The sequence below is a fragment of the Trichomonas vaginalis genome, chromosome II (assembly GCF_026262505.1).
Source record: "Trichomonas vaginalis G3 chromosome II, whole genome shotgun sequence".
NCBI lineage: Eukaryota > Parabasalia > Trichomonadida > Trichomonadidae > Trichomonas > Trichomonas vaginalis.
In genome coordinates this window covers 25,845,382-25,870,519 of record NC_067204.1, presented here as the reverse complement: position 1 = coordinate 25,870,519, position 25,138 = coordinate 25,845,382, and the positions used below count along the sequence as shown (strand labels likewise).

Here is a 25,138-nt window from a genome sequence, read left to right as displayed (position 1 = left end):
ATCGCCAAAATTTGGGTCGCAATCTTTGAAATGCGACGCAAGTTTTGGCAATTTCGCGAGGGACTTGCTCCATTTGGTGCATAGATTCACACTCTATGCACCAGATGGAACAATTCTTTCGCTGACAGCGGGAAACTTTGTCTGAATAGTTTAACATTCAGACAAAGTTTCCCGCTGTCAGAGAGGGAATGGAAGGGTAAGAGGTATATATTCATAATGTATATCTCTTACTCTTCCATTCCCTCAAGAAAGTTCAAAAACTTGGGTGCAATCAGAACTGATTGCACCCAAGTTTTTGAACTTTATATAAGGAATTGTTGGCTATGATGTACTGATCATGAATCAGTACATCATAGCCAACAATTCCTTCGCAAACAGTGGGAAACTTTGTCTGAATAGTTTAACATTCAGACAAAGTTTCCCGCTGTCAGGGAGGGAATTAGAGGGTGGGAGATATATAGATAGACTATAAATCTCTCACCCTTTAATTCCCTCAAGAAAGTTCAAAAACTTGGGTGCAATCAGTTCTGATTGCACCCAAGTTTTTGAATTTTGTATAAGGAATTGTTGGCTATGATGTACTGATCATGAATACATAGCCAACAATTCTACCTTTTAACCAAAGATAATTGATTCGTATGTAAAATATTAAGCTAAAATTTCTCTTTCTTTTAGTACACATTCTTCCATTTCGTGTACATGTATCATATATTAAGTACTAGTTATCTATTCTTTATCCTTTGTCCCAATTTAGATACTCAAAGATAATTCTTTTTCAGAAGAAAAAAAAATATTTTCTATTAAACCGTTATTTTTTCAATGTGAGTTTTCAATTTTATTTTTCCTTTTTGCTGCTCAATGAAACATCCTCCACCCGATCCTCCATGCGAGGTTGATCAAGCCATAGGATATTTAGAATATTCTCGTTTTGTTATAGCTGCAGAGCTGCATGGTAACATAAGATTTGTCAAAGACCCACAAAAACTATCAATTGGAACAGGAGTATTAATTTACCACCGATGCGAATACGAAGGCTGCCCAGCAGGCTTTAAATTTATTAAAAATTTCGACAATTACATTTTTAAGGGAGGCTTCCGACCAGAAAGCTATCTCAATTTTTTGTGATGTTTACACCAAAAGTGAGATTCGTTAAGCGTTTTTCTCGTTGAATATTGAGTTTCCCAGATTTTGAGTTATTCATAAAGCTCCTCTATATTATACCCTATCTACTGATATGATTATTTTTGAAAAATCTCTTAAATCGACCTGCACTGAATTTTTTAGGGAAAATTCGAAATTTTCTAGGCGTTTTCTGTAACGTTTTTTTACGGAATAAAATCCGAAAAATAATTTTTTGAAGAATCATTTGGGTAGAATACTTATCGAAAATTATATTTATTATAATTTTGGTCGATAAAAATAAGCGGATTCAAAACTGGCAAAAACCCTTTCGGCAATTTGTGGACGATTCCGAACCCCCTCATTTTTGAAATTTAATAAGAAAAATAGAATCTTTATTAAATATAGATTTTAAAAAACTTGGTTATAAATTACGAAATTTTCTCACTTGGGGTAAAAAGTGATAATTTGGTCGGAAGCCACCCTTAAATCTGCAAACTTAACTCATATTCACTCAGGACCACCACCACAACATAAAAATACACCTACAAGTGGTACTTACCGTGCTTGGATTAAAAAATTTCTCATGAATCACGGAAGTCCACTTAATGCAACACAAGAAGTCAACAAAACGCTTGAAATACCTAAAGATCATACTTGTATTCACATGACTATGAAACAAACTGCAATCAATCAATTGAAATATTAGTTAGTAAGACTAAGTTGTGTACTGTGGCACTGCGCGCCTCCGTACACCACTTAGCGGTTTTGACACTTTACGAAACCGGTAACGTATATTTTACAACACAACCATAACACCAACTTAACCTTAAATATTTACAAAACCATCTGACACATAAATGACTTCACTAACGACTTCACTAACGAATTCACTACCGTCCTCACTAAATAAAAAAATAACCTTATTTTATTTTTTTTAATTTTTTTTATTTCATTGTAAAGACATGTCTGACTACATTTACTATGACTCTTTCCCAGAACGTTTCCGTGAACTATTCAAAACTCAAGTAAAACTGAGAAACATGCATTTTAACAAAGACAGACCCATTGACGATGAAAGAAACCCTGAATATATTACAATCCCTTATGACGCAAAGTTCATTGCATACATTCCTTATGGTCGCAGAGGAACGAAAACTATTTCAACAAAGAACAAAAATTATTTCTGGAGCGATGAAGAAAATTGCCTTATCTACATAAATACATACTTAAATAAAGCTACATATTGTACAAAAGAAGGTTGGACTGGATTTGAGCTCTACATATACGACGACGATGGACAGACGTTGTGTATACCCATACGATAATATGTACCATTGTTTTCATCAAGCATTAAACGAATACATAGTCAGTAAGGGTCTCATTCCTGTTGAGTAGATATGCTTTATTTTTGTTCTGTCATTTATAAAAAAATAAACTTAAAAATTAATGATATCACTACCCTCACACGTATGAAAACATAGCACAAAAATAAATTTAGGTGAAGTGGTGAGATTTCACCTCTTTTTTCACCCGGTTTTTCACCCTGTTGAATTCATTGCTTTATAACTCTCTTCCTTTCTCCAACTCTTCTAGCTTCTTCTTAAGTTCAGCAATGTTGTCCTCATGAAGTTTAATCTTTCTCAAAATTCCTTCTCTATCTAATGGTTGCTTTATCTTTCTAAACTGAACTCTACCATCCTTCATAGTATGAATGTAAAAACCTTCTGGAATAGTTCCTGATTTAATGTATTCTACCAAAAACTTTTGTTTCATTGCTTCAGTGACTTTATTTGTCATTTCAATCAAATAAAAATTTTAATATTAAATAAAAATAACGTTATTTTTTCAATAAGGAAACGCAGGAGTTTTACGATTTATTTGAGGAGTAGGTTCTGGTTTAAATGTTGGAGTCGGTTTAGGAGTTGACTTTTGAACAGGAGTTTGTACTTCCATAGGTTCAGGAGTCATTGAAGGTTTTGCTTGTGAAGGCGTTGGAGTTTGTTTAACTTCAGCTACTTCAGTATTATTTACAACATTTGCTTTATTTCTTTTCAACATCATAACTGCTCCTGCTGTAGCTAGTAAACCTAGTGGGAGACCATATCTTATATAAGGACTTGACCAAATGCTATTTTTGACAGGAGCTGGTGGAACACCTAACCTTGGTGAGACTGCTCTTTGCCATTGTGCAGCTCGTAAGAAATATTCAATAGGTGCTCCATAATCGTTTGGTAAAGTTTGTTTCATAGATGGTGAAGGTTCACGAGAGCTTGATGAAGAACTCATTTATAAGCTTTAAAAATAAACGTTCATCCTTTATTCCTCACTGTCGTCCGTAGCTAAGTTATAGTCATCTAATCTTATTATGGGGATGCCATTAGCACGCACCTGAATGGCAAAGCAACAATCCCTCATAAATCCAATAAGTGGCTTTGGTACATTTTCAGTTGCTAGTTCAATAGGTCCTTTAACAGACAATTTGTATGTTATTGGAGCAGTAGATGCTTGACCTTGCTGGAAGCAAAAGTCCACTTCTGTTGGAAAACCACATAAGAAATGTGTGTTGTCATAGCTATCCCATTTATGTTCCACACTACCATCATCCACCAATGACCTCATAACATCTTCATTAAATCCTATCATATCATTGTTTGTATTGCAAGCGTTCGCAACCATTTCATAAAATACAGGTCCATATGATTTTTCAGGTTCTGCAGGCATATTTCCATAAGCTCCCATGGAAAGCTGAAGATATTTAAACTTAGGGTTCTCAAAATTAACATAATAGTTGTCTTTCTTTCTAAATAGTGCCCAAATACTTTTAACATTAATAGGCGTATAAGCTGCTGTAAATGTTGCACTTGAACTATCTGTATTCTTTGAGAATGAACCGTCCATAGGAATCCAATCCATAACTTTAACAGGAAAACATAAAGCCTCGTTTGTATAATGTTCTACAAGTTCTGTATAAATGTTAGGGTCTAAAGAGAATGACTTTGGATGAATGAAACATTCATTAAAATCCATCTTTGTTCGAAATAGTTGCTGGGTTACAGTTGTAATAGTAACTGTTCCACTAGCTTCTACTGCCTTCGTTATCATAGTGAATGGTTCATTCCATGGAACAAATTTATTTGTCGGTGGATTTGAATCTGAAGCAAATGCAACTTTAAGAGTTGGATTGAAAGCAATGATATCATTTACAGATATAGATGTGCATTGTAAGGCGTCGCTACTGAACTTTACTTTAAGCTGAATGTTTCCTGCAAAAGCTGGAATAAATCGAATAGCTTCTAATGGAAGGAATCTTCTAACAGGAATTCTTAAACGAAGCTTAAAATCAAATGATTTTCCTGCTGTAATTGGACCACTAACAATTTGTCCTGTTCTGCATGTTCCCGAATGACTCCATACATCTTCATGTCGAGTCTTTGAGAAAACATCTACTTTCTTTATTTGTTCGGTAGTTTGTGAGTTTGAAGTTATATATGCTTCTTCTCTTGCGTTGTCTTGAGAATATACGATACGACCATTTGCAAGGATTTGATATCCAGCAACTGCATAGAAAGCGTCATCGAAACCAATCCAAAATCCTGGTGGGTTTGTTTTATTGGAACCTGAACCAATTTCTTTATCTACAATAAATTGACCTTCCATTTTATACGTAATGAATGTATTGTAAAGGTCCAACATATTTTCACCAGGAGGTGAGAGATTGAATGTTACCCATGTGTTATCTTTAGCAGTTCCAGGTTGTGATGGAATCTTTGCGTCAGAATATTTTCTATTAGTGTCACCAATTTGAACTGCATTGTCTATGATATCGAAATATGAGCGAATCTGATGAATATGCTCTGCTGGAGTAAATTCGTTTAGCTGTTCGTTCTGCATGTATTTACTTCAGATAAAAAATATCTATTTACTTCATTATTCTCACTCTTCTTCTTGGCATTCGTGGTGGAAGTTGTTTCTTGACATTTTCAATGAACTGTACATTCTCTTTTGTCTCAACTTCTTTCACTGGCGGGTCAGGATTCTTTGACTCGGTTTTTTTTCAATGAAATTCACGAACTTTGCAATAAGCTCTTGGTTCGTTATTGAAAGTACATCTGGCTTCTTTTCTTCTGGTTCTATTGACTTTTCAGTTTGAATAGAAGGCTTAACATGGGCTTCGCCCTCGGTGCCATGCACCTTAATACTGTCGCTTTCTGCATTCGCTAATGGAACCTTTCTTTTTCTTACGTATATTTTACCATCTTTACTCTGACTTACGTAATAGAAAGGATGTTGTATTCCTCTTGCGTCATTTAATATAATAGACTCTCGCTCTGATTTTGACAAGCTCATTTTACATCGGTTAAAGTTTTAATTTTGTTTTTTATCTGCAGTCAAATGACTCAGACAAGCCCTACGGACAAGACCCAAGGGGTCATAGATGTTGAATCATTGAAGAAAGAAATTCGTGAGCAAATTTTATCCGAACTGAAGGAACAAAAACAAGAACAAAAGCCAGAGAGACCAAAGAGAAAACTTAGTGAAAAACAACTTGCTGCATTAGCTGCTGGAAGACAAAAGAACCCAAGACTACTGGCGAAAAAGCTAGAGAAAAGCTGAAGCAAAAGCTAAAGAAGCTGAAGCAAAAGCTAAAGAAGCTGAAGCAAAGAAAGAGTAAATGGTTTATTTTTATCCGAATTAAATGTATAGACAAATACCTTTATCTGTTGCGTTCAGTAGTGAAAAACCCTGACGTCAAAATAAAGGGGAACAGAGTAACGTTTAAGTTTCCAACAGACTGGATTGTGAACATAAATGAAGAGAAGTACATTGGCATAACATCTATGTATATAACACGTGCTTTCAGAAAGGTTGACTTTATACTTCAAGTCGAGATAGAAAATGACGAACAGTCTTTAAGCGCCCAAAACATTCACATATACAAATACTTTAAAGACGATACAACATTGCTACAATGTATGATTTCATTTAATGAGGTGTTCGAGAAAAAGTTTAACATTGAAGTACAAACTTTACAGCCTTTACGTGAGTTTCTTGCACAACTGAAAGAAGAAGGTAGTCAGCCACAACTTATAGACTTTCATTATGAATTTAATGAAAATGAAGATGGAACTCATGACTGTCAGTTTATTATATATTCACCATTCAATGAAGTATCTAAAAAGAAAGAAAATCCATTACGTATAAGATTTCAAATCTCTGAACCAAGTGATGATTTCAAGAATGTTTTCAATTATGATGCAATGCTTCCGAGGAAAAATGAATTTTCAAAGATTGTAACACCTGGTATTTGGGATAGAAAGCAAGCTATATTATATTCAAACTTAAGTAAGGGAGTTGAAAATGAGTTCATTGGTCATACAAGAACTTCACAACTTCCTAACCCTAAATACTATAAATTAACTGGCTTCAATCGTGAGTTTTGGGTTGACATGTTCTCCACTCATGACCATAAAGCACCTGTTTTGCTACTTCCAGACCATAAGGACTGTCTCTATATTGAAGCACAACTCTTAAACACTCTACCATCGCAGTATTGTAAATGACCACATGGGCTTCGCCCTTGCCGCTAGCGGCTTATTTTTATCATGAATGGTCTCACTGCTGACAAAAATAAATGACCTCATTATTTTCTCATTCATGACCTCAGAACTTAAGCTTTCTTATGAATGAAGTCTTAGTCTGAATAGAAAAGTTAAAACTTCTCTTCAAATGCAGGTGTAGCAGACTTACATAAGTCGAATGCAATCTCTTGACCGTCATAAAGTGCTTTATATAACTTCATAACACTGAACTCAGAGTCTTTGTTAAATTTTCCTTGCGGAACCATTAAACCTTTATCTTCATCATAGAAACACTGAACAGAGTCAGGAAACATTTCATTAGCGGTTAAAGCAAGAACGTCTTGTTTTACACCTTTACAACGTGCATGAAATGCAACTTCATTTAAATCATTCGTGAGTAAGTCTATGTAAGTCTTCTTTCCACAAAAATATTGACTTGTATGCTAAACTTTGTTTATCTTTTGTGATTTCTGCAAAGTCGCTATGAAATTGACCAAGGTTTTTACCAATGAGAACTCTTCCATAACGTTTCTCAAACTCTTCAGCTAAACGAGGGATATCTTCATTGTAGAGATGCATACTGTCCGTATCGCTATAAAAGATGTCCATTCCTAAGTCCTCAGCAGTACAGAATACTTCACACATTATTCTCTTCGACATAGACAGAATGTTAACACAAGTGGACAGAAGTTAAAGTGTCTGCAAATGCTTTTCGTTAGCTTGAAAATAGTTTTATCTGAACCATCCAAACCTTCGAACTTCACTATATGGTTGTAGTTTCTGATGGCATATCTTATAGCATCTTTGTCATTTACTATGGTTATTTTTGACTCAATAGGAGATAGAATAGTTTTGCCATAAATACTGTTCAGAATGAGCTTTATATTTTCTTGCAAAGGATTTCCTTCTTTCTTATACTTTAACCTTAACTCAAACAACTTCTTTACTTCATCTCTTATTCTAATATCTCTGTTTCCATCGTAATAATATCCTTGCAACACTTCACATTTGACACCTTGATATTTTATGAGGTCTTGTAATGTTATATGGTCAACATACATTAAACAGCAAGTGTTTGAACTTCTGGGAACGTTAAGTTCTGGATTTAGTTCAGGGTCACAAACAATTAAAGGAAAGTGTCTATGTATTCCAATCTCTGTTATCTTAATGAGAACAAAGAAGCCAGACATAAACTTTTCACCAATGGGTTCCTTTTGGTCGTCATCGAATAAATGTCTCATGAGATACTCTGTGCTTAACATTTCTTTCTTCATAACCTTTGGAATACCTTCTAAAGTATAAAGTCTCGCGATAGCGGATGGATATAATGAAACAGCGTCGAAATCAGCAATGAGTTTCTTTTCGCTCTTTTGTTTAATGTTATCTGACAGCATACATCTTCCACCGTTAATGCATCTCGAAATAAACTCTCTTGGTTTATTTGAGAGGTCATATAAATTTCCATTCGGGAAGTACACTCTGTTCTCAAATAATTTGTTAGCAATTGAACAAATGCTAACGTAGTCATAAACGTTTAAATCAAATTCTTTCAATATATCATTTCTGAACTTAACAAAACCTTCTCTTAAAATTCTTACATCTTGTTTGCAATAGAATGTACTATACTTTTCTAAATCGAAGTGGTTCTCATCTATTCTGCAGTTTTCGATTAAATCTATGTTTTTCATGAATGTATCAATATCTTTTACAAACTTACACGCTTCAGAAATGACACCAGTTCTGTTGTCATTTGCTAATAAAGAGCTTGAATAATATTGATATGGAAATACTTCCTTTTCACCGCACTGCAAATGAAACATAGCAGGAAATAGTTTAAGCTTCTTATTTATAACACTGTAAGAGTCTTTTATAATAATTGCCCTTCCTTTATATAAGCCAGTTATTTGCATTGTTCGTGAACCTTTAATGATGGGAGTTCCTTTCACTTCTGTCATGTGTCTTAAGATGAAGTTTATGTCATAACTGAGGTTATGGAAATATATTAAACTCTTGTCAGGAAGTCGCTCCAAAAATTCTGTTGCACAGTTCTGACCCCAAATGCTTTCACTCACTGAACCATCTTCACTGTCATAACATATGTTAAAAGCTTTATGAAAGCCGTCTGTGCTACACTCAAAGTCAGCAAAGAAAACGTGCTCAGGAATGAACTTGCACTTATTTTTATTTACTTCTTTTGACTCGGCTTTCTTCTTCAGTTGTACACAATACTTTGGAGCATATGTCAAATCTTTAAATGTTGCAAGGTTCTGTTTATATAAGTCAGTAGTATATGTGAAAAGTTCTCCATAAGAAATAGGTTCGAAATATTTGCACTCCCACAATGTTTTCATAACATCCCATAACGTGTTGTTCTATCATAACGAACTACATATTTGTTCTCTCTCTTTGTATAAATCTTCATCTGTTTCTCAATGTTCATTCCACCACACTCCTTCAAGATTTCTATATAGTTGCGAATGAAATATGTTGTCATTGGTAATCTTTCGTTTAGCATGTAGTGGTCTTCAACAAGAAGTAAGTCAATAGTTCTAACAGTTTCACATTCTTTTGGTATATATCTCTTTATTTCATTATGTCTTGAGTCATTGAAATAACCAATGACAACATTAAATGCTATACCTGTTGCGTCAGAAATTTCTTGTACTTTACTTTGAGGAAAATCTCTAACACGAATGACTTCACGCATGTGGTCAATAGTTTCTTCATCAACTCCAGCCTGAATGCAAGCATAAACGAAGCAGTTATCTTCTGTCATAAGTGTTGCAGTTCTTTTGTTCAGTTCATTGAAGATTTGGTAGCGTTCAAGATTTATAGGTAATGTGCAAAGATACTTCCAGAACTGACCGCTTCTCTTCTTATAAAACTTCTTTTCACCATTATCTTTCCAAAAGCTTTCTATAAGTGCTGGGTTTCCTGTTTGCTTAAGAGCTTCCAAAATGGCTTTCTGGTCATTTGTCAGTGTGCTTTCATCTCTATATGATCTCTTTTTTGGTTTGCCTTTCTTTACATCTGACATCGTTAAGCCTTCATATTCTGTTAAATCATACATCTTTATTTCAGTAAGATTCTTTATGTTTGTCAAGAAGAAGTCATAGTGCATTTCAACAATACCTGCAGCATTTGCTTCTATCTCTGATATAAAGTTCTCCTTCAAGAGCTGATGTAGTAATGTTCCACTATTATTGAGGTTTAACGTAGAACATTCATACTTTCCACCAAGTTTATAACATACCATCCATCTTTGTTGGGAGTTTATTTTAATCTTCTCTAAGAGTCTCATGAAAACCTTACCGAAATGTTTGTGTAAGTAGTCTCTGTTTGGTTCATCTAAAGCTTCGATGTTAAAGTCAATGAGTCTATTGCCTGTCTTAACATTCCTCTTCCTATTCTCTTCATCTTTCTTTAACCATCTCTCACCTTCTTTTGGTTTGTCGTCAATGGAACGAAGGACATCGTTAGCTTTGCGAACTTGTTCTATAGCGCTCTTAAACATCTCTCTTCTCTGTTGTTTCAGTGTGTCGTCTCTTCTTCTTTTTCACCAACGTTTGCATTTGTTATGTCAAACATTTCTCTTCTTACTTCATGAGGTACTGAACGTCTATGATATAAGTCAATAGCAACGTCATTTAAAGGAAATGCTCTTGCATGGACTTCGTCCTCGCCGCGTTGCGGCTTTATGAACTCATGAATTCTATCATAACTTATTGCACCATTATAGTCATTGAGGATGTCAGCGAGTGCCTTTTTGTTTGTTGCGTAATGCTTTGCAACATCTATATTAGCTTCTGTAAGAAGTTGTTTTATTTCCGAGTGTTCTAACTTAGACAACTTCCGATACATCTTTAGTAGGAAATAAAAAAATATTTTTTGAAAAAATTAGATTAGATTTTTTTAAGTTATTTTTCAAAATAATTTAATATTTTTATTTTAATGAAACACATGCAAGATTGCAAGTTCTTTTCATACAATGCTCTCGCTACTGCCATCAAGAATGAGTTCAATAATGCTTCAAATGTTAATGTTATCTTTAACAAGAAGTTTGTGAAAGAATCTAAGTTTGGTCAGTATGTCAGACCATTAGCTATCGTCATTGACTGCAAACGTTATACTTCACAAGAGTTAGCAGTAGTTTTGAAACAAAAGAGTTTCTTCGTGAATGTCAAAGATACACACTATACTGTCATAAAGAACTCTAACGTTGACTTCTTCAGTATTGCTATGAATCTTTCCGAACAGAAAGAATATAAGAAGGGTGAAACATCTGTGAAATATTATCCTTCATCTCTGAAGACAATAACGAACAAAGATGTTATACAGAAATTCTTACCAAAGGTTGAAGAAGCTTCTATTGACATTGACGAAGGAAGTGAAATGGTTGAAGAAATAGACCCTGAAGCTATTTAAGCAAAAATATATTTTTGAAGAACTGATGGTGTTACCATGTTACCATGTGCTACCAGGTTAATTAACTTCTCTTAAAAATGATGACAACATGACATTTTGACAACACAGCAGGATTAATGCAAAAATGAATGTTATCGTTTATGTTATCGTTAATGTTATCGTTAATGTTTTCAGTGTCGAACATAATTGACATGGAGCATTTATGTTATCGTTTATGTTATCGTTAATGTTATCAGTGTCGAACAGAATTGACGAAGAGAGAATCGTCTGATCGTCAAGTTTATTAGTTAACGGGGGGTTAGATATATTCCATTGCAACTGAAAAATGATGACAACAGTCCAGGAAATAAATTTTATCGTTAATGTTTTCAGTGTCGATCATAATCGACGAAGGGTTTTGTTTTTATCATGGTTTTCTCCACTATGGTCCTAACGTGGCACCAGACGAGATTTTTTTTCATTCTTCCTCTTTGAAGTTATTGAAATATTCTGTTATTTTTTCCTTCAGTAATGTTAAGTCTTCTTTGAATGTAAGTATTGTGCAACCTTTGATGTCATAGTGTGTTTGAGGAAGAGTATTTTTGACAATTTCCTTTATTTGTTCATTCGGTGTCATTGAAATCGGTAAGTTTTCACGATAGAACCAGTTTCTGTCAGATTTATATATCTTAGCTAAGTCATAAAAGCTCTTGTTGTTTTTTCTGACTAAATGTAACATAACCATATCTTTATCTTCTTCTTTCTCCAACTCTTCAGTATATATCATATACTTATAACTCTTTTCCTTTCCTTTTGGTACTGAACGCGGTATTCTTTTCTGTATGCTTTTGTCTTTGGATTCAATGACTTCATCTTTTGCTTGAAGTTTCTTTTCCACCTCTCCACGTTCTGCTTTATATAGTTCATCTAACATCATGAAAATATAACAAGCATAACGAGGTGAAGCCCACATTGCTACAGCGTTTACTAAAAGTCTATGAACATAATAACCTTTCAAACCAGGAGCCAAATTCTTGCGATTTTCGTACGGAATCTCTTCTCTCGGTTTTCCGAGGGAAGCAATCATATGAGGAAATTCTTCTAAAAGTTCTTTTGTCTGTTGGTTTTCAAACCAATGATATGCTTGCTTTGTAGAACGAAGAGCGTTCATTATACTTTGCATCTGGTACATATCGTCTTTGACCGAACGAATGAGTCTCAATTGTTTGTTATACTGTATGTATTCGTATTCTTCATTTATGGCTTCATGAACGATAGCAATTGTTGTGTTCTCTAATGTTGACATTACTGTCTTTACATACAAAATAAAAAAATTTGTTAGAAAAAAATTAGCGTTATTTTCTGACTTTCACAAAAGACCAAAAATAAACGCTTTACATGTATTTTTCAGCAACTTCGTCAAATAATTTTATAGCTTTATCTATCTCATCTACTTCAAACGTTTCTTTACCTTTCGTGGGAGCACCATACATTTTCTCAAAAACTTCAAGCAGTTCTGTTTCAGCAGCTCTCATATCATTAACAAACACAACCTTGACTCTATTGACTGTACTGTCATATCTTTGAGTTATATTATATGTCCTTCCGATCTTATATCTTTTTGTGTTGAAGTCCTTCGGTTTCTGAACGATATAAAGTAAGCCTTCACTGCAACGTTCTGAGTCGAATGAACCATATGTTATGAAGTTATATCCAACAACTGGGTCTAACCATAACAAAACTATTGGTATAAGACTTTTGTCTATAAGATATGCTCTTGTTCCATGAAATGCTACTGATATCATAAGCTCAGGATTTCTTGTCAAAATTTTCTGAGTTGAAGCATTTCTAACTCAGTCGTTTGTTTTCTTTTCAGATGGAGATATAATGTCTGACAAAGAATATTTGTTGTATTTCTTTGAGTATCTTACGTTTAAATCACCTATTCTAACCACTTGGTGTCATTGTCTATCTTTCTAACTGTTTCAAACTCAATGTTTGTCATTACTGTCTTTACATACAAAATAAAAATTTTTCTTAGAAAAAAATTAGCGTTATTTTTCTAACTAATGAAATTCATTATTTTGTGCTGAATTCAATAAAATAATGTTTAGGTGAAGAGTGAAATCTCACCTCTTTTTTCACCTGTTTTTTCACAAGCGTTTTAATGAATTGTACGATGTATATTTGAAATCCTAAACAATTTCGTAGCTTCTATTTCTTCTTGTAGTACATTGAATGTTTTAATCATGCCGAAAGTCTCTTTATATTTCTTCTTGACGTCAGACAGAAGGAAATCTTCTGCTGTTGGATAGTTTTTATTAAGAAATGTCAACATATCCATTTTATCTTCTGCTTCTTTCTTTAAGTCTGCATAGTCGTTTCGCATTCTTTCTATCTCTTTGACTGAGTAGTTATATTTTCTTATTGCTGCCTTACATTTTGAACATTGCGGATTCATTTTTGCGTTATACATTGAAATAAAACCAGCTAGAACAACCAAGGCATCAATGGTTTTCTTTAACTCAAACATAGCGGGTCTTATTTGTTCGTTCCATACTTTGCCTCTTCCATCTTTATCCCTTATTTCCCAAACACATTTTGCAACTAATGAAACAAAGTTATCGTATGTCTTAAATTCTTCGGATTTATATATGTCAGAGATGTTCTTATAAACCATATCGCAATCTTTGTCCATAACTTTATGGTTGCAATGAAAACCAATGAATTCATAATTTACTTTACGTATGAATTTCTTAATTTCTACTGAGTCAGTTGCTTTGACTTCAATTTCGTCGAATTCAGGAATAGTTAGTTTTTGCTGCTGAACTTCAGGTAGTTTAGGCAAATGGTCGATGAGGTCCTCCATTTCATAAAGATACTGTTCATTTGTTTCATCTTTCGCACTACAGTCTAAATTACTTGTTAAAAGTTCTTGCTTTATCTTCTGGATTTCTGTTTCAAAAGTATATGAAGAAGGAATAAATCTTTTCATCTCTACCAACATTGACGTAGGATTCATGACTAACGAGTTTGGCGCTGTAGTTGTGGACAGAGTCCCGCCGTTCGCAACGTGAATTGTTTTTGCTTCGACTGACATTTCTGTTCTTTTATACAAAATAAAAAAATAAATAAAAATAAAACTAACTTTATTTTTTCTATCTTAAGGAAATTCATGAAAATTCACGAGGGTGAAAAAACAGGTGAAAAAAGAGGTGAAATCTCACCTCTTCACCTAAAAATTATTTTGGTGTAAATTTCATCTAATGAAAAAGTTTAGAAGAATTTTCTTATTCTTTCTGGCATATTTTTGTCTTTCCAATACTCCCGCTCTAATGGTCCCAGATGTGTTGGCTTCGACTCTCTCAAGTTCTTAGATGGTATAACATCTTCAACGCCTCCTTCATATCTTACTTTATAAGTGTCATCGTTTATGTTATAGCCAAGTATTTCAATAACCACTCCTCGCTTTGCTTCGTCAATGGTTTCAGCAAGTTTGCCATTACTACTTTCAACTAATTTATGACGAGGGTAAAACGCAATAGAGTCGTCAGCAGCTTTTATAAGATATCCATTACCTTGCGTAGAGTCTACGATATAATAATTTCGACTTAACCTTAAACGTTTCTTTGTCAACGGTTTGTCGTCAAGAACTACACGAACTTTTGTACCAGGAATGAGGGTAAATTGTGTTGAATTTCTGATATTTTGTGTTTGACTTCGTTTCTTTTGTATATACTTTTCTTCTTGTTGTTGTGTCATTGAATTTGGTGTATGTCCTGTTGTAGAGTGTGTTGAGGAATTATATACTTCGAGAAAATGTTTCATTGTTTCTTCGGTAAAGTCTCGCTCTTGATTTAAATCTCTGAGAGTCCTTATGAAGCGGTTTATGATGCCGAGTATGTTATGGTTATGGTCTTCAGTAGTGTAGTGAGTTATGTTATGCTTAATGAGAAAATCTGTGATTTCATTGCTGAGGTATGCACTGTCTTGGTCTGATGTTAAAGTACTTGGGCTATGTTCTGCTACAAACTTTTGTAAAACTCTTAACACTTCACGAGTTCCTTTATTCCTCATTGGATATGCATATGCTTGCGAGTGTTAACATTAATGAAGATGAGGAATGGTTTATGTCCTCCTTTTCTGCTTTGAATGAGAGTGTCAAATTGGTATGCGTCAGGAGTGTTGGAGTAAATTGGTAAAAAGTAGTCGTAAGGGTTTATTTTTGTTTGATGTACAACATTTTTGTCAAAGAACCTTTTCACTTCAGCTCTGTTAGTAAATCCCCAACTTTTTGCTGCTTCATTGAACTTCTTAAATGACCTCCATGGATGTTGTTCGAATACTTCTTTCAAGCTCATTTATGTAAAGTTAAAGATTTTATTCAAGACGGTAAGCCTTGACCCAAAGGGTCTAGGCTCAAGCGCGTTCATTGAACGCGGTACCATGCGAATACAGTCACAAATGGTGGCATGTAATCTTTACCCAAGCCTGTTGGATTTGTTGTGAAAGTATGGACATGATTTCCTCCTGGTTCAGTTGGTCGAAAAGTCTTTTTTGCTGAATTGTTATAAGATGGAGATAAAACGTCATTGCCAGCTTCATAGTCTGAGTTGTATAATGGGTGGTCTCTTAATGAGTGGCTATGGTCGCCAGAAAAGTTTGTAGTTCCTGTATGAGTGTGCGGTGGAAGGTTTGCTTCTTTAATTTTCTTTGAACCACCGGCTTGTTTTGAATTATTAGTACAATATAAGAATTTGTCTACAATCTGCTTCCATGTACCAAAACCTAAAACACTTGCTGGATTTGTTGAATTCATTGATGTATATAAAGAACCAACAGGATATAATGTTTGAAGTATTTCAGTCTTTAATGTTTGAAGCTCTGTTTTGTCTGCTTTCTTATCATATAAATCTTGAGCAGTGAATTTAACATTATTTTCATCATCTATGACATAAACATTTTTACAGCTAATTTCTTTCTTCGTTGTTATGTTTTCATTCGATGTTAAACCTTGTGGAAAGTTAGGAGGTTTATAATATAATGCATCCCCACCAGTTCCGCCAACCGTTCCTTCAATACTTTCTATAGCAACAGTTGAGAAGGAGTTATGTGTATGTTCTTTATCTGCTTTCTTATCGAACATTGCTGGTAGTTCATGTGTTTCAAAGTTTCTGACATGACCTTCAATATTAGTGCATTTGTTATTTAAGGAGTTTAGTGTATCTTTTACGCTTGTACTTGGATTCTCTAAAGGTGCACTTGAACCAAGGGTATAGTTCAATATTATGTCGTCTGCTCTAACAGTAGTGAAGGATTCATGTGTATGGTTCTTTTCAGCTTTACTATTTAATGTAGCTTGAAGTTCATTTATATCGGAGATATTGTGTTTATGAGATTTCAAAACTTTGTTCATTGCGTCAAGTTCATCTTTGTCTGCTTTACTTTTAATAGCATCTTCAAACGTTATTTTTGTCTTAACTCTCAACATAAATCTTGGTTCAACTAATACACCGTTAACAAAGAAGTATGAAGCATAAATTTCATTGTTATAACTAAATGCTTCTGGTGCTTTACCTGTGTCATACTGTACAGTACAGCGTATGTCATAACCTTCAGCACAAATGAATTTATATCTTCTTTCATTAACATCTTTCGTCTTCACTTCTTCATCCTGTGTTAAATATCCATGATAATCCGTTATAATCTGTTCATCTGAACTTATATAATGAACATGGTTTTTATCTGCCTTACTATCTAATTTCTCTTCTATCTCATTTATTTCAAGTTCATGCCTACCACCACTTCCTTCAGAAGTATTTTTCTTCAGCTCTTGAAGAACATCCACTTCACCATCTTCGGTGTCAATAATGAGACTTTGTGTTAAAACCTTTCCTGTCTTAATGGATGTTTGTAAAACTTCTTCTTCACCGTGTTCGGGGTCATGGTTGTCATCATATCTTGTGAAATCAGAGATGTTGTCATACATTAAGCATATCTGTCTCAAAAGTTCTGCTATTTGAAACTGGAACGAAAGATATACAGAACTTTCATCATCTCCTAAAGTCAAGTCTGCTTTCTTAAGTATTTCTTGAATGTATGCAATGAGAACAGAGTACCTTGGAAAATATTCGAACAATATTTCATTAGCTGTTGGTTTTGGTGGTTCTTCTGGAGTTTCTGTAGGTTCTGTTGGAGTTTCTGCATCTCTTGATTTCAATGCTCTTGCTCTCAAAGACCTAAATGTTAGAGCACCAGGTTTTACAAAGGACTTTATAAATGCTTTAATAGTTCCTGGTAAGTTATTGTTAGCATTAAGTAAGTTCCTTATGCTTCCATCATGTACGTCCATAGCACTATGTAAAAAATCTATACTTTTCTTGTAGTCAGCAATAGACTGACTGTGATTTTTTAAAGATTTGTCAATACCTTTAAGCCAATCTTCATGCATGTCTGATACTGAGCCAAGAATATCATTTGCTTCCTTTAGTGTATTTTGTGCTTCTCGTAAAGTATCCAATCCCGTACGTGCATTGTTTGCTATACGTCTTACAGTATCTATTTGACTCCTTGTTTCTTGCATCCAACCAGATAAAGTTTTAATAGTATCCGAACCATTTGAAATGAAGTTCAAAGCATTTTTAACGTCATCTAAAACTTCTTCACCAAGTACTGCCCATATCTTTCTGATTTGGTATTGAAGAACTCCATATGAAGCAGCTGTTAAACCAGTATTTATAATGTTCCATATCCATGATTTAGCAGTTTTTCCATCCTTTCCATCTTCACCATCCAAACCGTTTTCGCCTTGAGGTCCTTGTATTCCTTGTGGTCCTTGAGGTCCGGTGTCACCTTTCTCTCCTTTCAGTTCATCTTTATGTTCGTTATAATATTCTAATGTCATAAGGTGTACATCATTACTGCTACCAGCAACGCCGAGAATTTGTTTCTCATTCATGACTAAATTCTTTAGGCATTTAATGTTGTCGTCAAATCGAAAGCTCTTTAACAATTCAATGAGAACATTTAATACTTTCACTAATGAGGCATCTACTGTAGAATTTATATATTGCACCGTTCCATCATTTATGATAGGAACTTTACTTATTGTAATGAATGGGTCATACGTGTTAAAAGTATCGAAATCAATGACTTTTTTAGTTTTTCCATCGTCAATGACTAAATCATTGCCTTCAATGGTTAAAGTTGAGTTTTCGTTTACTAGTTCATGTGCTCTTCTTGCTTCATTTGTTTCATACGCATATGCAGCAATAGTCATATTTTAATGAGAATAAAATGTTGTTCTATTTGCAAAGTACAGACCCAAACGAATACGGGACAGTAAAGCTACAAACAAACTTAGGTCTTCAGAATGAAGCACTTGCTTTCAGAGTTGTTGACTTCAATACTATCGCAACTTTTGTCATAACAGATGAAACAGATTTCATAGAGATTGAAATAGATGACAAAAGAAGTGTTATAAATTTCCTAACAGAGCTGGTATAGAATAGATAAAATTGCTGGAGTCATAGATACTCTCATAAATGAAGAAACTATTGACAACATAGATGTCGAACTCTCTTCTGAGGGAACATTGAAGTTCAGCAGCGAGAAAGAGTTTAAGATACCAAGAATGAGTCATAGAGTTCAATTGCTTCTGGGAGCATACCATATGACATTTCCTTTGAAAAGTGTTGACAAAACGATTGAGATGAAATCTGTTCCATACGTATGTTATGGTAATTGTTTATACATTGAGTCTAAAATAGCTAATGTCACAGGCATTTCAGGAGTTAATAGTAAAGGTTCAGTAGAATATAAATCCTTCTGTTATGCAGTCAATTCAATGTTCATTCCAAACGTTCCTGTCATAGCAACTCATTTAGGTAAATGGGTTCGCATTAGTCCTCATAAGTTGAAAGACATGCAATTCAGACTTGTTGACTTTCAAGGAGAGCCTGTAGAACTGAAGGCACCAGTGCGAATGACTGTTGAAGTTGACTTTTTAGAAAATATTAAATGCAACAGCTTACAAGAGAACTCAGAGCTAAAAATATAAAGTATGAATGTTATGTATTAGGTCATGAACTTTGGTTGTTGCTGTTTGATGAAACAAATGAGTTAGTTATGTCAGTCAAGAGAACAGAAAAATATTGTGTTAGTGAAAACTGCACCAAGTCAATAAGATTAGGTTTGCATTATGAAGATGAGTTCGATACTGTTGAAGAAGTTTTGGACAGATACTATAAGTTGTTAACTTGAAATTTTTTTGACTGACTGCTTTAATTTACTAAAACATATTTCAAACAAAGTTTATATTCTGTTGAAAGTTTTGTATATTCATTCGAATATTTATACTTAAACTCAACTCCTGTAGTTCCTGGTGTTTTAATGATGCGGATGTTACCTATTTTCATGAATAGTGGAGTTTGACCACAGCATTCGATTTCAGGGTCGAGATAGTCAATGACACATTGTTTCCCTGTTATTCGTGAGATAACATTTTCAAGGTCCTCCTTTGTTAGAATTATTTGGTTCTTGCTTATAAGATTTGTCAAAAGCTTCTTATCGTCTTTGAGTAGATAGTTTGATATAACTGAAGAAGGTAATGGTCTACGTTATCTGAAGGATTTGTTTGAACATTTGTGTAAGGGTTGTCGTTGGCTTCTCTTGAAAGAATTTGGTCCAGTGGTGGATACTCTAACTTAACATCTGATGTAGCGTTAGCGTTTGAAGCTGTGTTTAAATTCACGGATTTCAGCTCTGGTTCTGGTTCTTTCAAACACTCTGAACTATAGTTCTTTATGACAATATTGTTTGTCGTTCGTGAGTCAACATTTGATGTTGGTTCAATTGGAACATTAACGGCACCAGCTAAGATGGATTTGCTTCTCATTTCATATAGAATAAAAACCTTTTATATGTATGAAATGAACAATATACTCGACAAGGGTTTGAATGTAAAGCTAACGAATGAAAATATTGTTGAATTCACTGAGACAGGTGCTGTGTATAAAGATGTAGAACTACTGAACAAAAGAGCTAAGGGAAGAAGCAGGAACATGAACAAAGGGTGGAAGCCTATAAAAATTTATGTCAATGATGGCTCAGGAGGTTCAAACATAAAGTATGCAGAAAGTTATAGAGTTTATGCTCTCAAAGGTGAAAAGCCTTCATTTAAGAACAGCTATTCTAACGCATATCCTCAAAAGCTAACGGATGGGGAAGTGGATGATATGAATGACAGCAAAAATATTAACAGAAATGGCGACAGAGATGCATGGAATTTGTTTACCATCAGTCAATTGAAGGTTAAGCTTTAAAATAATGTTGGTCGTTCCCATGGAATATTTTTGACTTTAATGGTATTAGTCATGATATGAATCTCAAGGTATGAACGAGGAGAGATGAGAGACTTATATGCTTCCCAAATTTCTTCAAAAGGTAATGTTATACCTGACTGTTTCCAAATGAGTTCAATATCATAACGTGAGAAACCTTGAAAGATAACGAAGTCAGTTATGAGACGTTTTATGTTTAAAGCTAAAAACCTCCATGTTTGCATAAGTATTGCTACAGTTAAATGGTAATGTCTGACTTTAGTTATGATGTTAGCTAATGGTGAGTCTGGTTTTGACACTAAACCTTTTCCGGGGAAGTCGTCACAAACTAATAAAGTGTTTGATGGATATTTTTTGAAGGGGTATTTTGAAAGTTTTGACAGAATGTAGTTTGTAAGTCGTTTCATATCGTATACTCCTGAGTATTGACGTAAGTGGTGTTTGTCAATAATTCTTTCTATCTCCTCAGAGGTCTTTTGCATTCCTGACTGTATAAATTCAACGATGGCATAATATTTTCTCTTACGTCGAATGTAACGTTGAAGAAATTCAATGAGTTCACTGTCTGGAACTTTAACGACAGAGGCTTGAACTTTTGACATAAATGTTTTCGCTGTTGAGTCCATAGAGTCCGAAGTTGCTGATATAATGATTTGGTCATAATATGAGTCATTTCCTAAACGTTCTGTTATAAGAATATGACGAATTAAATTAAATGTCTTTCCTGACTCCATCTTTCCACAATAGAAATAAACGCCATTTGAACAGAATTCATAATCTTTGCTGAAAGGAAGAATAAGAGAAGAGTTAAGTTTGTCTGTAGTTTCATTCATGTCTTCATCTACGTCATGTATTAAATGCTTCATTTTATCTCCATTAAAAATGCAAGTCAGAAATATTCAGAACATAGCACCGAGTCTAACTGACAAGAGTATAAAGATATACTATGAACACGTTATGATGAAACCTATCAAAATTCAAGAAAGTCAGTATACTTATGAATATCCAAGACACTGGGTAGAGTATGTAGGAGGTGAGAAAGCTATTGAAATAAGACAAGTTAGAAGTATTCCAGCAGGAAGAACAATATTATTGAAGAACTTTAATGTTTTGAGGTATAATGATGAAACAAAGAAGCAAGATAGTTTTCCTGTTGCTGTGTATGTGAACCTAGACACAGGAGATGACATGAAAGTTTTTAACACAAAGCTTCAAACGGTAGTGAGAGAACAACTTACTGCGGAAGGACATCCATTACCTTCAGAAGTTACCATAGCATATAATTTTGAAACAAACTCAATAGATTTTAAAGTCGTCTCTGCAAAGAAGTCAGGTTTTACATTTAATGAAGCAGATGTATATTCGAATGAAAACTTCAAAGCTATTGCATGGTTAGATAATGACGATTGCTTTAAGAAAATCTTTAAATTCAGTGACTCAAAGATGTCAATAGATGACCTTCGTGGAATGTTACCATCGACGTTTACAGTTGAAGGTTCAGCAGGATTGCTTACAAGATTGTCAATTGGTGTCATTTGGTCTCGTGAGAACATTGTTATAAAATCCAGTATAAGTGAATTTGCTGAAGAATCTATATTATGTCTTTCAAACTACATGTATTCGCCGCCAAAGCATTATAGTATAACAAACTTTGTCAGTAAGTTTAACATAAGACTTGTCAAACCTTCTTCAATGAAAGATGTTGTGCTACCCAAAGACGGAAAGGATGGACTCATTATTGAGATGATTTTAATAGCATATTAAATGAGCTTGTTCTTGAAGGTCATTCATGATGAAATAACTGTTGTAGAAGATGTTAGCAATTGTTCAGACATTTTGAAGCGTATAGATGATATAAGAAAGAAGTTAGATAGACCGCAAAGCGGTGAGGGCGAAGCCCGTGAGAACGCTTATGTTTCATTGACTTTCTCCAGTAACGAGAACTTTTATGAGATAATATTGAAGAGAGATGATTTTAATATGGTGTAAATGGTAGCTTGGGCAGCTTTAGGCGCAATGGGAACAAAAGCATTAGCATTTGGAGCAAAAGCACTTGGAGCTTATGACGCAGTAAATAAAATGAGTGGAGGAAGGGTTTCAAAGACATTAGATGCAAATAAAGGAAAGATTGGAGGCTGGGTTGCAAAGAAGTTAAGATTAAATAAAATAGGGCTCATAAATAAAGCATCCAATTTGGTTGCGACTGAGTCAGAAAATGCTTTAGGAAAGGACGATGAGTTTGCAAAACACGCAAAAGACTTTAATGACCAGATGAAAGGTGAAACAATGCATTTAAATAGAGTCGATGGAACTAAAGAAAATGTTTCTTCTCCACCAGCGGTTTATCCATACGGACCTTATGGAATGTATGGAAACCCTTATGAACGACCATTTGACCCATTGACTGGTGGAAGTAATTGGTATCATTATGGACGAAGAAGAAAGACAGTCAAGTTGGAGACAGACGTGAAGAAAGCAACTAAAAAGAAACCAAGGAAGAGAGTTATAAAGCAATGAATTCAACAGGGTGAAAAAAGAGGTGAAATCTCGCCACTTCACCTAAATTTATTTTTGTGCTATGTTTTCATACGTGTGAGGGTAGTGATATCATTAATTTTTAAGTTTATTTTTTTATAAATGACAGAACAAAAATAAAGCATATCTACTCAACAGGAATGAGACCCTTACTGACTATGTATTCGTTTAATGCTTGATGAAAACAATGGTACATATTATCGTATGGGTATACACAACGTCTGTCCATCGTCGTCGTATATGTAGAGCTCAAATCCGGTCCAACCTTCTTTTGTACAATATGTAGCTTTATTTAAGTATGCATTTATGTAGATAAGGCAATTTTCTTCATCGCTCCAGAAATAATTTTTGTTCTTTGTTGAAATAGTTTTCGTTCCTCTGCGACCATAAGGAATGTATGCAATGAACTTTGCGTCATAAGGGATTGTAATATATTCAGGGTTTCTTTCATCGTCAATGGGTCTGTCTTTGTTAAAATGCATGTTTCTCAGTTTTACTTGAGTTTTGAATAGTTCATGGAAACGTTCTGGGAAAGAGTCATAGTAAATGTAGTCAGACATGTCTTTACAATGAAATAAAAAATTAAAAAAAATAAAATAAGGTTATTTTTATTTAGTGAGGACGGTAGTGAATTCGTTAGTGAATTCGTTAGTGAAGTCATTTATGTGTCAGATGGTTTTGTAAATATTTAAGGTTAAGTTGGTGTTATGGTTGTGTTGTAAAATATACGTTACCGGTTTCGTAAAGTGTCAAAACCGCTAAGTGGTGTACGGAGGCGCGCAGTGCCACAGTACACAACTTAGTCTTACTAACTATATTATTTACAACAAAAAGATCTTATGAGATCTTTACCAGACATATCTTTAAATCAATTTCAATCTTTACAAAACTATGTTAATCGATGGGAAGATCAACATGATGACCTTATTTATTTTGACATTCAAGGTGAAGATACTGATTTTCCAGACAAATTGGTTTTTATTTACTCTGATAATGATATGATCTCTCAAATTCATGAAAAACCACCAATTTATCACTTAGACTCTACGTTTAAATTAATTATTCATGGATTTCCTTTTTATGTATTAGCTACCAAATTTGCTAATACTCATTCTATCCCTTTGTGTTATTTTATAATATATCCAGATAATAGTGAAAATATTTCTTTTTGCTTAAGTAAATATTTTGAAACAACTCACACAGAACCTGAATTTATCATGTCTGACTGTGCACTAAACATTTACAACGGGATTAGGAATTCATTTCCGGAGTGCAATATCTTTTGGTGCGCGCTACATGTAATACGCGCACTTAAAAAGAATCTCTCAAAGATAAATGATGAAGAGATTAGATCAGAAGTCGAAAAATTTATGAACATTTTATGTTATTATCGTGATTGCACAGAAGAAGATGCTGCAAAAATGTATAAAGAGCACATTATTGATAAAATTCAAGATCAATTGGAATTTAATCAATACTTTACACGTCGGTGGGACATTCATAAACAACAGTGGATAGCCGCTGCCAGACCAAATGAATTAACCGTTGTGAATAACGTTTCTGAATCTTTATTTAAAAAGATAAAATATCACGATTTTGGCTGCGTTAAAAATCAAAGAATTGATGTTTTTGTCAAAAATCTTTTAGAAGAAGTTGCACCCAATTACTTTTATCGTATTAAAAACGATTTACTTCAAACAGGTTTTATTCCTTCAATTAGAATTCGCGAGCCTCGATTGACAGATTATAAAACAAAATTGAAAAGAGAAGTTCAATCACGTTTATACCAAGTATTAAATTTTGTTCAGAATCAAGAAGCCAATTTGAATCCATTAAGATTTTTATTGGAAAATGCTGAAGAAAAACTTTCTCAAATAAATGAGAAGATACAAAATTCAATTACATATTTAAGATCGTTTGAAATTCCAAATGAATTGTTAGATACGTATATGTTAGAAATTAATGAATTTTGTTATAATTCTCCAGATTATATTTTAGAACATTTCGAAGAATTTTTGGAGGATTTCAAAGAAAAGAATAATTTAATAGACTAAAAAATTTATTATTTTTATTTATTGTGAATTTTAAATTGTCACTTTTTAGGTGTTACTCCCTATTGAAAGTGTTACTTTTTGGGTGTCACTTTTTCGGAAATTC

At 34.0% G+C, this 25,138-nt stretch overlaps 18 protein-coding genes and 3 pseudogenes across 21 annotated transcripts, besides 5 other annotated features; 7 read left to right on the top strand and 14 right to left on the bottom strand.

The window, feature by feature from the left end:
• Window positions 1-1,085: part of a mobile genetic element that runs on past the window's edge.
• Window positions 1,086-1,604: a mobile genetic element.
• Window positions 1,605-1,831: a mobile genetic element.
• Window positions 1,827-23,795: a mobile genetic element.
• On the top strand, window positions 2,085-2,447 carry TVAGG3_0610690 (uncharacterized protein; the record flags this gene model as incomplete). Its single annotated transcript, XM_001293485.1, has 1 exon — window positions 2,085-2,447. One exon carries the CDS (start codon window positions 2,085-2,087, stop codon window positions 2,445-2,447), a length of 363 nt encoding a protein of 120 aa, XP_001293486.1.
• On the bottom strand, window positions 2,683-2,919 carry TVAGG3_0610680 (uncharacterized protein; the record flags this gene model as incomplete). Its single annotated transcript, XM_001300058.2, has 1 exon — window positions 2,683-2,919. The coding sequence occupies one exon, from the start codon at window positions 2,917-2,919 to the stop codon at window positions 2,683-2,685; it is 237 nt and encodes a 78-aa protein (XP_001300059.2).
• TVAGG3_0610670 (repellent protein 1 family) lies at window positions 2,968-3,408 on the bottom strand (the record flags this gene model as incomplete). The annotated part of the gene is made up of 1 exon (XM_001300057.2): window positions 2,968-3,408. One exon carries the CDS (start codon window positions 3,406-3,408, stop codon window positions 2,968-2,970), a length of 441 nt encoding a protein of 146 aa, XP_001300058.2.
• Window positions 3,483-5,013, bottom strand: TVAGG3_0610660 (uncharacterized protein; the record flags this gene model as incomplete). The annotated part of the gene is made up of 1 exon (XM_051240035.1): window positions 3,483-5,013. A coding segment is annotated over one exon (1,531 nt), but the record flags the coding sequence as incomplete, so codon positions are not given.
• On the bottom strand, window positions 5,042-5,448 carry TVAGG3_0610650 (annotated as a pseudogene). Its single transcript has one exon. A coding segment is annotated over exon 1 (407 nt).
• Window positions 7,453-9,216, bottom strand: TVAGG3_0610640 (annotated as a pseudogene). Its single transcript has one exon. A coding segment is annotated over exon 1 (1,764 nt).
• TVAGG3_0610630 (uncharacterized protein) lies at window positions 10,653-10,982 on the top strand (the record flags this gene model as incomplete). The annotated part of the gene is made up of 1 exon (XM_051240034.1): window positions 10,653-10,982. A coding segment is annotated over one exon (330 nt), but the record flags the coding sequence as incomplete, so codon positions are not given.
• Window positions 11,584-12,192, bottom strand: TVAGG3_0610620 (KilA, N-terminal/APSES-type HTH, DNA-binding family; the record flags this gene model as incomplete). The annotated part of the gene is made up of 1 exon (XM_051240033.1): window positions 11,584-12,192. The coding sequence occupies one exon, from the start codon at window positions 12,190-12,192 to the stop codon at window positions 11,584-11,586; it is 609 nt and encodes a 202-aa protein (XP_051097857.1).
• Window positions 13,339-14,205, bottom strand: TVAGG3_0610610 (organellar and viral DNA polymerase type B; the record flags this gene model as incomplete). The annotated part of the gene is made up of 1 exon (XM_051240032.1): window positions 13,339-14,205. A coding segment is annotated over one exon (867 nt), but the record flags the coding sequence as incomplete, so codon positions are not given.
• On the bottom strand, window positions 14,382-15,182 carry TVAGG3_0610600 (integrase core domain containing protein family; the record flags this gene model as incomplete). The annotated part of the gene is made up of 1 exon (XM_051240031.1): window positions 14,382-15,182. One exon carries the CDS (start codon window positions 15,180-15,182, stop codon window positions 14,382-14,384), a length of 801 nt encoding a protein of 266 aa, XP_051097855.1.
• TVAGG3_0610590 (uncharacterized protein) lies at window positions 15,237-15,466 on the bottom strand (the record flags this gene model as incomplete). Its single annotated transcript, XM_051240030.1, has 1 exon — window positions 15,237-15,466. A coding segment is annotated over one exon (230 nt), but the record flags the coding sequence as incomplete, so codon positions are not given.
• TVAGG3_0610580 (keratin-associated protein family) lies at window positions 15,535-16,596 on the bottom strand (the record flags this gene model as incomplete). Its single annotated transcript, XM_051240029.1, has 1 exon — window positions 15,535-16,596. One exon carries the CDS (start codon window positions 16,594-16,596, stop codon window positions 15,535-15,537), a length of 1,062 nt encoding a protein of 353 aa, XP_051097853.1.
• TVAGG3_0610570 (organellar and viral DNA polymerase type B) lies at window positions 17,345-18,384 on the bottom strand (the record flags this gene model as incomplete). Its single annotated transcript, XM_051240028.1, has 1 exon — window positions 17,345-18,384. A coding segment is annotated over one exon (1,040 nt), but the record flags the coding sequence as incomplete, so codon positions are not given.
• On the top strand, window positions 18,817-19,164 carry TVAGG3_0610560 (uncharacterized protein; the record flags this gene model as incomplete). Its single annotated transcript, XM_051240027.1, has 1 exon — window positions 18,817-19,164. The coding sequence occupies one exon, from the start codon at window positions 18,817-18,819 to the stop codon at window positions 19,162-19,164; it is 348 nt and encodes a 115-aa protein (XP_051097851.1).
• TVAGG3_0610550 lies at window positions 19,388-20,001 on the bottom strand (annotated as a pseudogene). Its single transcript has one exon. A coding segment is annotated over exon 1 (614 nt).
• TVAGG3_0610540 (uncharacterized protein) lies at window positions 20,027-20,428 on the top strand (the record flags this gene model as incomplete). Its single annotated transcript, XM_051240026.1, has 1 exon — window positions 20,027-20,428. One exon carries the CDS (start codon window positions 20,027-20,029, stop codon window positions 20,426-20,428), a length of 402 nt encoding a protein of 133 aa, XP_051097850.1.
• Window positions 20,425-21,279, bottom strand: TVAGG3_0610530 (protein of unknown function, DUF4106 family; the record flags this gene model as incomplete). Its single annotated transcript, XM_051240025.1, has 1 exon — window positions 20,425-21,279. The coding sequence occupies one exon, from the start codon at window positions 21,277-21,279 to the stop codon at window positions 20,425-20,427; it is 855 nt and encodes a 284-aa protein (XP_051097849.1).
• TVAGG3_0610520 (uncharacterized protein) lies at window positions 21,329-22,210 on the top strand (the record flags this gene model as incomplete). The annotated part of the gene is made up of 1 exon (XM_001293881.1): window positions 21,329-22,210. The coding sequence occupies one exon, from the start codon at window positions 21,329-21,331 to the stop codon at window positions 22,208-22,210; it is 882 nt and encodes a 293-aa protein (XP_001293882.1).
• On the top strand, window positions 22,436-22,963 carry TVAGG3_0610510 (protein of unknown function, DUF4107 family; the record flags this gene model as incomplete). Its single annotated transcript, XM_001297359.2, has 1 exon — window positions 22,436-22,963. The coding sequence occupies one exon, from the start codon at window positions 22,436-22,438 to the stop codon at window positions 22,961-22,963; it is 528 nt and encodes a 175-aa protein (XP_001297360.2).
• On the bottom strand, window positions 23,179-23,541 carry TVAGG3_0610500 (uncharacterized protein; the record flags this gene model as incomplete). The annotated part of the gene is made up of 1 exon (XM_001289339.1): window positions 23,179-23,541. The coding sequence occupies one exon, from the start codon at window positions 23,539-23,541 to the stop codon at window positions 23,179-23,181; it is 363 nt and encodes a 120-aa protein (XP_001289340.1).
• Window positions 23,796-25,138: part of a mobile genetic element that runs on past the window's edge.
• Window positions 24,199-25,035, top strand: TVAGG3_0610480 (zinc ion binding protein family; the record flags this gene model as incomplete). Its single annotated transcript, XM_001294112.1, has 1 exon — window positions 24,199-25,035. One exon carries the CDS (start codon window positions 24,199-24,201, stop codon window positions 25,033-25,035), a length of 837 nt encoding a protein of 278 aa, XP_001294113.1.